This window comes from Perognathus longimembris, chromosome 24, assembly GCF_023159225.1.
Source record: "Perognathus longimembris pacificus isolate PPM17 chromosome 24, ASM2315922v1, whole genome shotgun sequence".
Lineage (NCBI taxonomy): Eukaryota > Metazoa > Chordata > Mammalia > Rodentia > Heteromyidae > Perognathus > Perognathus longimembris.
This window is the reverse complement of record NC_063184.1, coordinates 26,139,667-26,151,036: the sequence shown is the minus strand read 5'-3', so window position 1 is coordinate 26,151,036 and position 11,370 is coordinate 26,139,667. Positions and strand designations below refer to the sequence as shown.

The following is an 11,370-nucleotide window of genomic DNA, read 5'->3' as shown; positions in this document are numbered from 1 at the left end:
TCATAAAAAGTTTTCTGACCTGTGAAGGAGCCAGTTGTGCTTATGAGCCCCGGTGTAATATTCAGAGGAAAGCAAATCCCCTCCCTTACTTACTGTTTAAAGAGAGAAGCAAAATTTGTATCTGCAGCACACTGCCCTTACTTCACACCAGCTGGACGGTCTAGAGTGCAAAAGAGCTAAGATTTTGCCTCTGAAATATTAGAAACATATCCTTAACACTTACAATGAAATAGTATTATCTCAGTGGAAGAAACAGGCATACTAACATGAAAAAACACATTTTATTGCACTTAAGTTATAAGAAAATAAAATTTCTAAGTGAGTCAAACCATAGACACAATCCCTTTAAAGGTTGTTTTCCTCCATCATGTCAGGTTGGTACATAACTAAAATTAACCAACTTGAATCTGACTGTTTTAAATCAGACTATAAATAAAACAAACAAAAAAAAATAAACTGGAGGAGGAAAAAAGACCGCCTAGGATACAGTGTTAAACCACTTTCACAGTTCAGCTTGAGTTGTGGCTCCTGGAGAATGAGGCAAACCATCTGATTTTGCATTCACGGCGCTGGTTTGCGTGTGACACCTTCACTACAGAGACTGAATCACTCCTTTCTTGTCAGTTACTCAGAGCAAGAAAACTGTAACAGTTGTTTTCCCAAATACTGTAAAACGCTAAGACTGACCAGCAACTTTATTTTAACTTTGTGTTTTATATATTCTTAAAATAGTTGTCAGTTTTATTTTGTATGTTCATCCATTCACCACAGCCCTCAAAAAAGAAAAGTCTCTCCGCAGAACAGGCGATAACAGCTCTGTTCCAAGGAATGTGTTTTTTTGTTGTTTTTTTGTTGTTTTTGCCCAGATAAAAGAAAATAAGCTTTGCACACACTCTCGATTCTTTACTTGCAGGCAAACTTCACTCTTTATTATCTGAAACTCTTCCACTCTCAGCCTCTTAGAGGCACAGATGGTTCAAGTTTCAGTGGCAAAAAGTCTTTTTTCTGTAACCAAACTAGAGCAAATTTGGAATTCAGTCTGGGACTAAAACGTCACAGCAGAAAAAAAAAATAAAAAAAAATAATTTGCCTTTTTTTTTTCTTTCTTTCATTTAGCAGCATAAATAAGTTTGGCCACTGGGAGTACAGTACAGGGGTGGGACAACAATCCCATATTTGAAGACCTACTTCTAGCACCAGCGTCAAGGATTAAATCCATCTCAGGACTCACAGAACCCAGGACAACTTGCCACCTTCGAGCAACATATGTGTTCAAGAGTGTAAATGGAAGCAACAGTAAATAGATTAACAGAGGCTAATACTGTGATTGATTGACATTGGCAATAGTTGGCAAAAAAAAAGAAAAAGCTTTTCATGATAACTGTACAAAACAATTCACAGTAATTTTTTTTTTTAGCTTTTCCACTTCAGAAAAATGACTTCTTGTTGCAGATGCTCTCTAGTTAGAAAGTCAACCAGTACTTGTTTTGCTATTATTGCAGCTCCTTGCTCGGTGACAGTAACGTTTCGGCATTAACACTGCCCAATAACCACTGGAGAAGAAAATAAAGATAATTGCACCTGGTTTGATTTAGAAAGTCTCAATTTGCAAAGCTGCCCTCAGTCAAAAGTTGAAGCCTTTCACGTGAAGACAGCTGATGGACGCCTTTCCTGTCAGTTACATTTGTTGTCTGTTCCTCTCTTCCTTCTTGAACTGTAGGTCTTTTCAATCTGTTGCCCCAAGCCAACATCCTGCACCACTGAGTACAAGGGATTTTTTTTCATTTTCTTTTCTTTTTTCTTTTTATTCTTTTTTCTTTTTTTTTTCTTTTTTTTCTTTTTTTTTTTTTGCGCAGGGAGAAGGGTAAGGAGTATATTGTCTACACATTTGGACAAAATTCATCTTCTGCTCTTTACTTCATGTCCACATCAAAGTCCAGCACCAGCAGCTTGGTTTCTTCAGTCCCGTTTCGACTCCCGACTGCGCACACCAGCTTTGTGTTCGAGGCTCTGATCCGCCACACGACTCCGCCACTGCCCCCACTCTCCAATGTGACTAGGTTGCGAATAAATTCACCCGTTTTCAAGTCCCAGAGTTTTACAGTTCCATCATCTGAACTGGTAATTACAAAGTTCTTGTTGAACTGTAAACAGGTCACAGCACTCTGATGCTTGTTGGGACCTAGGCAAAACCAGAGGAATTTAATTACTGGGTAGAAATCCTAGTTATGGGTTCGTTACATTATAATTTGTAGATGTTACATTACAATATACACTAAATGCAAGACTTAAAATGCTGCATATTTAGAAACCTTGTTCTCGAGTATTTTAGGATCAGCATGGATGCAAGAAAATCTGGTAGCTATTTGTAACTGAAACATTATCTCTCTAGAGTTCTATCTTCCAGGAAGCTTGGTTGGCTACCAGACGCACATTTTATTCTCTGGCTGTGTGAGGGGAGCTCTGCCTGGCAATGACAGAGTCGGAGAAACTTCATGCATTCTGCTGAGGGACAAATGAGCATGAGGGATCTACTTATTGCCTGTCATTCTCAACTGACCAGTCAAGGTGAAAGCTGAACAGACATGGTTCCAAAATTTCACAGGAAGGAAGAGGTAAAGAGGCAACACGCAGAAAGCTGCCATGATACCCGCCAGATGGCTTCACTAAAAACAGTTCCAGAGAGCTCTGACTAGAAAACAGAAAAAGTTAACCATGAAGAGTCCTACTGCTGTGCCTGGACACAGCAATGACTGTAGCCTTCTTTTCACTCAGAGGGTACTATTATGCTTTCCAGTCCATTTAAACAGGTGACTGAGTAAAGGCCAGAGCAGGTTTTGAACAACAAGGCTGAAATTCAGAATACAATGAGCATGTTGCTACTGTGAGGTGGTGAAGATCTTTCTTCTCACTTCTCTTTAAGGTTAATTAAGCAAAGTCAAGTGAACACATAGGAACTGATTAAACTATTTTCTAGTAAAAGTGACATTTCAAACAAGTTTTCATAGTAACCTAGTTGTTATTCAGAAAGAAAAATGTCTATCAGCTTTTCAATATTAAGCATTTTGTGTGAGGTAATGCTATGAGACTACAGCTCTGTCCAGCTTTCTCTCCTGAGTAATTATGGCATTTGATGATGACTGTAATCAAAGACAGGCCAGTACTTACCTTGCAATGTTTGTAAACACTGTCCTGTTTTGATATCCCAGATTTTAACTGTAGAATCTGCATTCCCAGAGACAAGAATATTGTCTTTGAGTTCCATGCCACTTGTTAAGGACTGGTGCCCTGTTAATGTGTGAATGCAATTCCCTGTCTCCACATCCCAAACTCGAATTGATGTATCAAGAGATCCGCTCACCACATGGATGCCATCAAACTACAACAGACACAGTGTTATTAGAAAGAAGTATGGATATGACTTATACCAGTTATTGACTTATTCCTAGTAGGGGAAGGGAGCACAGTTCCAGGAGCAACTCCACGGTGTACTTTTCTAGGATGTCACTATTTTTATATGCCCAGTAGTTTCAAACTAAAGGGCGAAACAAGGAAACCCAATCTTGAATCAACAACAGCATTTCTGGATCACCTGGTCCCACTTGGTAGCCATGGACTATTCAGTGAGGATTGCCTTCTGAGTTTTACTTCCTTCCTCACAGAAAGCTGAAACTCATGCCTGAGCTTGAGGTAAGAGGTGTGCTTATACTAGCACCTGAGGCATTAAAAGGGATAGAGGTAACTTTCATCGTGTTCAAAGCAACTTCCGTTAAAAAAAAAAAAAAACTTATGTTAAGTAAAAGTCTACAGGAAGCTAATGCTAATTAGAAATGTAAGAAGGATAATGGTATATAGAATTAGAACAGGTGACATTCTGATAACAAAGTACAGCTGTCTCTTCTGTAGCTTCCTAGTCACATCAAAAGTCAGTAATTATCTACCAGTTCCCATTAGTCATATATAAAAATGTGGCCATCTCTTTTCTCAATAGAGTGGTTTGTTCTGAGAATATTATATTCACTTAGGTTCTAAGCCTATCATCAACCCCCCCCCCCCAATTTTAAAAGCCAGTGACAGCCAATTCCATCTCTTTCCAATTTAATCAACATTTTAATTTTTATATCTCTATTTCATGACATAGATGTTACCCTATCAATTAAGAAATGAATATCCTAAGAAGAGCAATGTCAGCACTGGGATTATATACTAATTTGCTGATCATTAACAAGCAATAACTGGTAAAGAAACTATGTAAGAAATAAAAATAATTTAAATGGAAAATGCTGTCTTTTCAAGAAATAAAATATCCATTTTCTAAATTTGCTATTAGTCTAGTTAACAATCAAGAAATAGGAACAACAACAATAAATCAGTTTAGTCAGATTTCCTTCGTGGCTACCAATCAGTGGCTCTGTGTAGAAAGGCTCCACTGCTACTCTAAATGGGGACAGGATCACAACTGCAAGCTCCATCAACTTTTAGTGATCATGGCAAAGAGGCAGCATTTGGCCAAAGCAATCCTCTGCTAAGGAGTTTATTAACATTCAAGTTATTTTACTATATGAGACTATTAATTTATACAATAAAATCTACAGTCCCAATGTTTCAGGTTCTGAAGACAAATATTTGCACACTTTGGAGGGAAAATGGATAGCAGAATTAGAACCACTTAGTTTTCAAATTTAGCTTTGTTCACGCCAATCTTATCAACGTGTAAACAAGCTACACATTGGTGGCTCGTGTCTGTAATCCTAGGTACTTGGGAGGTGGAGAAAAGGAGGATCACAGTTTGAGACCAATCTGGCAGAAGATTCACAAGATTTCTTCCCAACTCACAGCATAGGAAGCTGTTGAGATTGGGAGGCTCATGGTGCCAGGTCAGATCAGAGAAAAAAGTCCATGAGATTCGGTCTCCATGGCAGTGATCCTAACAACAATGAGAAGCCAAACAGTGGGAGGATTTTGATTTAGTCGTGTATACCTTGGTAAAAAGTGAGACCCTATCTGAAAAACTAACTAGAAAAACAGAGCTAGAGGTATGGGTGAGCAGTAAGTACTATACCAGCCAGGCAAGAGGGAGGCTGAGTTCAAACCCCTAGCATATGTAAAATGTATGTGTAAACAGGAGATTAACTGGATCCATCTTTCATCTTTATAGTACTGAATTGAACCAGAAAGTTGACAGTAGTTATTTGACAGAGTAGAACAATCTTATGACTCATCAGGAGAGCATGTAAGGAGTGAAGAGATAAAACCTCTTACCTGTAATGAATAGACTCTATTAGTATGCCCTTGCAACGTGTGTAGACAGGTCTCCGTCTCTGGATCCCACACCTTCACCATAAAATCATACGCTCCACTAACAACCCTCCTGCCATCATACTGAACACAGCGGACTGCTGCTACATGACCCATCAAGACATGTAAACACTGGCCTGTCTCAATATCCCAAACCCTAAGGGTGGCATCTCGAGAACCGCTAACAACTCTGTAAGGGGAAAGAGAAAAAGACATATTAGAATTTTTAGTAACATGAAAAAACAGATGAAGTCAGATTTTTTTTTCCTTTCTTAAGCAGCAACACCTGTTTTTCACAAGAAATCCTATTTAAACTTTCATATATAAATATAATACTGAGCTACTCAGATTGGAATGGGAAGTGGGGAAGCCAAGAATTTTACCTGGTTGGTTCCTTGACTTGGACCTTGTGTTCTAGCACCTGGAGGTTCCATGGAACAGAGTTTGAAAAAACCTCTGTTATTATATTTTAAAAGAAGGCCACTCAATATAAACAATATTTTAGAAATAAAATGGCAACGTGTACATACAGAAATATTAATGCAAGTCTAGGGAGTATTACTTGGAACATCTTAAATTTTTTAATGTTTTCTGTTTCCTTAAATTTCAGAATGAATACTTACTACCTTTGTGACTAGGTAAAAAATTCAATGACGATGCCGCTAAAGAATCAAGTTTATAACCAAAATTGGGGTTTAGGAAGCTACAGATGGTGCTTTACACCTTATATTCTGGCAAAATGTACTAGATTTCAAAATGTGCTCAAGGACACTATGTTTGGCTTCTTATAATGCTTAAATTTATCCAATAGGTTATGGGGATATTAAGATACATATTTTAAAAAATATATCTGTAGAAGCTATAGAAATTCCTTAAAAAAATTGGTTTAACATGATTAAAGTTCTGAAAACCAGAGGGATTCAATCATACAGATCTGAAAACCCAGGTATTCTTATCATTCCTAAGAGACAAATACCAATTTCCACATTTGAAAAAGTGGACACTGAAGCACTAACTACAAGTGAAATGCAAGATCTCCTGATAACCACCCCCAAATTTAAACTGTATAGCACACTGAAGTAGATTCAAATTATGAGTAAAAGGTTCTTCTTCTGCACGTCACAACTCAGGAAGGACATCTTATTATTATAATGGTGCGATGGACAAATTTACAGGGAAAGATTGCTGTGGATTTACTCTAAGAACCCTTTAAGGCAGAGACTTTTCCTTAATTTTGTTTTTATTCTTTTAAACTTGGGCTCTTACTATATAGTACAGACTGGCCTTGAATTCAAAATCCTCCTGCTTAAGTATACTGAGTGCTGGGATTACGGACATATGCTACTCTATGTCTGGCTAAAGAGAACTTTAGTAACAAATGGAATAGAAAACACATGATGGAATTTCAGCAAGAGAGCACTGCAGGAGGAGATAATAGCACCAGCAATGGCATTGAGGACAAAGCAGAGAGTCTGGTTTGGCTGAAACCATCTTGAAAACAAGATTGTGGATTTCTTCCTCAATTCAGTAGCCTACAGTTGTAGATGCCAAAAAAAAAAACATAAAGACAGGGCAGTGCTGCTATCTATCATAATTAGAAGAGGGCTTCCAATTGGCGGTATAAAAGACCATGTTCTAAAGCTGTGCCAATAATTCCAGTAACAGGTGGCGAGTGAAGATATTAGAAGCCACAGGTCTCAGCTTTTGTCTCAACGGAGTGAGGGTAAAGTAGGTGAGTACTTTTCAAAAGACTCAAAAGCCCCAGGGACTAAATTTTTCATACTTTCAAAGACATGAATACCAAGAGGCAGAAAATGATTTTATGTGAAGATGATAAATCATCAAAGAACAATAAAAATAACTAGGGAGAGTTTGAAGGAGGAAGTCCATAACACCATCAAATAAGAAGGGAAATTTGAAGATAATTTCCTAGTTTTAAGCCAATACTGTCTGACTCAGTTTAGAAATACCTGCAGTCTAATAATTAAAGTCTAATTTAAGAGGTCATTACCACTATTATCAGTAATGCCACAAAGAAACACCCCAAATTTGCAAGTGACAGGGAGAAATCCCAGCCATGATGGAATGTTTTTTCTTTACCTTTTCTCATGGAGATGCATACAACGTACAGTGGAAGTATGCCCATACAAGGTGTGTATACATTCTCCGGTCTCAGCATTCCACACTTTAAGAGTCCGGTCTGTGGATCCACTAATGATGATATTGTCTCTCATCTGGGATGACCACACTCCACCTGTATGTCCCACTAATGTTCGCAGACACTGAAAAAACACCTAAGTTGATTAATTTGGGGCAGAAAACTCCAACAATGTAACAACAGCTCATTAAAATTTCCAATAAGTTATTCATTCCATTTGATCCAGCAGAAAAGAAAAAAAACCTATAGATCAATACAACATGCCCCTATCACTACCTATTGTCTTGTCAATTCAGCAGCATTATATACTTACACGGATACCCAAGTAATACACACAGAAAGCACACATGGTATGAAACATATGATAAGAATCACATATGATAAGAATCACATGATAAAAAACATATGATGTGAATGAAAACAAACATACTGAGATGAAAGCAAAGTATGATAGCTCCAGCCTGGCCTCCTTAATGAAATAATATGCAAAATTGCAACTTAGTTTCTTCCTTGGGAATAGAGTCAATGAAAGAATGCCAAGAGTTGGGTGTGGCTCCACACCACATTTCACATGAATCTGCCCAAGGCAGTAGTTAGAAGCCAGACAAGCTACTTCTAGACAAGTAAAGACAGACATTAAAACCCTGAAAGAAATCCAAAACTAATATTACACCAGGCAAATATGAAGCTGCTTTAAAAAATTATACCATCTGACTTGGAATATTTATAAGATTCTTGTCCAAAAAGCAACATGGTAAAAGACATTTTCAAAGCAGACTTTTGTTACACTTTCTTCTATTAGTTTTTAGATGGCCAATTATTTAATCCATGACAATATTCTCCTTTGGAAAGATAAAAATTAGTATTTACTGGATAATCATTAAGGCATAATTAATATGTGAAGTAAAGCTATTCCTTGAATTGCTTCTTCCTTCAAACTCATACTTAAACATTTAGTCTTCTTGACTTCCATTATCATTAAAATTGGAGACAACTCTAGATTAACACAATTTACTTAACTTCTAAATTATAGGCAGCTCATCAGAGAAATTTAGAAGAAAAACTAAGTATCTGTCAACCGTACTTTTTGAAAGACATTTGGAAATAATACAATTATAATGTAGAAGAGAAAGCTGAGAATAGGCCAAGGAAAAGAAAAGGCACGTTTGAAAATCCTTATGATATCTAAGTCATAAAGAAAACCTAATAGCCTCCTATCATGATAAATATCATTCCCATTGTGCCAAGGTGAGTTTCCTAAATATGAAGGGAAAGGCAGAGTTAGAAGCCCTGGTATTTGCTACCAACACAGTGTGGCTTGAATCTTTTATGGGTTATTCCTTGCAAAGATACACATGCACAATGGTGACTTGGTAAAGTACAGAAAGAAGTCAACTTACTTTGCCCGTGACTGCTGACCAAACTTTTAAAGTGTTGTCATCAGAACCACTAACTATTCGGTTACCACAGAACTGTAAGCATGTGATCACATGATCATCGTGTCCTTTCAGCACCTGTCAGGGAGAGGTACACATTAGAGACATGCTAGCTAGCACATTGTGTTATTTACAACTCTGGCGTGAGGAAGAAAAATGAAGTCATAAACAGGAACAGAAATCTGTAGTCTACTTCTAGAATTAAATTATGTAAGGTATGAAGCACCATCTTTCTTTCCCTGGCTGATGAATTAAGCATTAAACATTTTATTATTCCATATTCTATGACTTACATCTGAAATATACACTTTTACAATCTGAGTCAAGACCTTATAAAGATGGTTCAACCCAAATGAATTTTATAATCATCTATTTTATCTGTTTAAACCAAAAGAATAAGTATCTTTTATTTGCAATTTGGGCACACAAGAACAAAAGCAAGCATCATTTTACCAAAAGACAACAGTAACAATTATCTGCTTTTTCAACTTATGAATCAAAAACCTGAGACACCACATACATATCAATTTACCAGCATCTTCTCAAACTGGCTTCTTGCCTCATTATAAAAGTATATGTAAGAATTTCAAGCATTTTTACCATTTGATGAACGCTGTGAGACAGAAAACTAAAATTATGCTTCAGTTCATAAAAATAAAATATAGAAAAGCCACCAAAAACCATGATAAAGATACTCTTCAAGAAATCCTATTTGATCCAGGCAACAGTGGCTCATACCTGTAACACTAGCTAAGCCAGAAGGCTGAGATCTGGAGGATCAAGGTTTGAGAGAAAGGAGATTCTATCACCAAAAATAACCAGCAAAAAGCTGAGCTGGAGGTGTGGAGTAGTGGTGGAGTGCAAGTAGAGCAAGCACAAAGCAATGAATTCAAACTCCATTACTAGTGAAAAAAAAAAAAAGAAAGAAAAAGAAAAGAAAATTATGTGGGGAGAGGTTACAAATAAACACAGAGAATGTATATGACAGAATAAAGTTTGTAAGAACATTCGTTATAGGGATTTTCCTTTACATACAATGACATTCCTTTCATCTTTGATTCAAGTGAAATTTGTGAGTAAAAAAAAATAGCAATAAAGGAATATTGTGAATTATTCTTTCAATTAGCTTCTTTTCGGGGGGTTGGGGGGGGTCGCCAGTATTCAAATTTGAATTCAGGGCCTTACATTTGCTAGGCAGGCCATCTACCACCTGAGCCGGGTCCCCAGCCTTTTATTAGTTTACTTTTCAGATAGAATTTCTTACTTTTGTTGAAGCTGGCTTCTGATCACAATCCTCCTACCCACGCTTCCTTTGTAGCTGGTATTACAGGTGTAAGCCAATATGCTCAGTTTGTTTGTTGAGATATGGGGGTCTAACTTCTTGCCTGAACTGGTTCAAACTACAATTCTTTAATCTTTCAATCCTCCTCTTTCCATCTCCCAAGTAGCAGAGATTACTTGTGTGAGCTACTGCAGTTAGCTATAGATTACAGTTTTCCAAGAAGTCAAACAGTACACTAGGTCCTATGACTGATTGTCTTCTGTTACATTGTGCAGGAATTCAGTTACCTTAGGAGATTTGAGTTCTCCTCGTCTCCAGTTCGTATCAATTCTGTGTTGTCTGATGTATGCACTTTTCCATGGACTGTGTATGAAACCTGGTTTTATTACTTTTCTTCTCTTGATGTGCAATGGTTCATCAATCCCTGAAGTGCCAAAAGTTCAACAGAATTCCAGTAGTAATAATTACAGACTTCATAATGTATCTCAAAATCACACATTTCCCCAGGAGATGTAGGACCCACCAAGTGAGGACACTCACTAGACCCCTGTATAGTTTATTGGACCCAACCAGAGTTCAAGGAGGTTGAATCTCCCACTGTGACAGGCCCAGCTAAAGTGTCCTGAGGACCAGTGTTATTTTCTTTTGTGCTTTACCAGCAAACTGATGGCCCTGTCCATTTTCTAGGTAAATAGCATCACATACTGCTCCATTCCTTTCTCATGACAATTCCAGGACACTGGTGAGGATGTAGTGCCTAGAATGCTTTTGCCTGGTTTGTATAAGTGAAAATTGGTGCAGCTACTGTGGAAACTAGTGGCACAATTCCTCAAAAACGTAATACACACGAGCTAGCAATTTCAGTTCTGGATATATATTCCGAAAGTATTAAAAGCACAGACTCAAATAGGTACTTGCACTCGTAGCAGTATTATTTATAACAGTCAAAATGTGGAAGAAATCCTCACTCATGTCTGTTAACAGATAAATGGACAAACAGAACATGATATATGTAGACAGCCTTTAAAAAGGGACTTTGGATACATGCTGTGATATGTATGGATCTTGAAAAATACTAAGTCAAATGAAACAAGACTAATTACAAAAACATAAAGTCAAATACCATAGAGGTTTTACCCATGTGAGGTATCTAGAACAATCAAATTTACAGATACAGAAAGTTGTTGCCAGGCCTT

The 11,370-nt window shown here is 37.3% G+C and overlaps 1 protein-coding gene across 7 annotated transcripts in view; it reads right to left on the bottom strand.

Annotated features, from left to right (window-relative positions):
* Positions 1-262: 262 nt before the first annotated feature.
* Fbxw7 (F-box and WD repeat domain containing 7) overlaps positions 263-11,370 on the bottom strand; it is a 106,308-nt gene continuing 95,200 nt past the window's right edge. For all 7 annotated transcript variants that reach the window (XM_048333759.1, XM_048333762.1, XM_048333761.1 and 4 more), the window contains 6 exons: positions 10,462-10,598; positions 8,857-8,970; positions 7,399-7,580; positions 5,263-5,488; positions 3,169-3,379; positions 263-2,182 (listed from right to left, as the gene is read on the bottom strand). In XM_048333759.1, the coding sequence (XP_048189716.1) occupies positions 1,914-2,182; positions 3,169-3,379; positions 5,263-5,488; positions 7,399-7,580; positions 8,857-8,970; positions 10,462-10,598 (1,139 nt within the window). In that variant the 3' untranslated portion in view covers positions 263-1,913. The remainder of the gene's footprint in view (positions 2,183-3,168; positions 3,380-5,262; positions 5,489-7,398; positions 7,581-8,856; positions 8,971-10,461; positions 10,599-11,370) is intronic.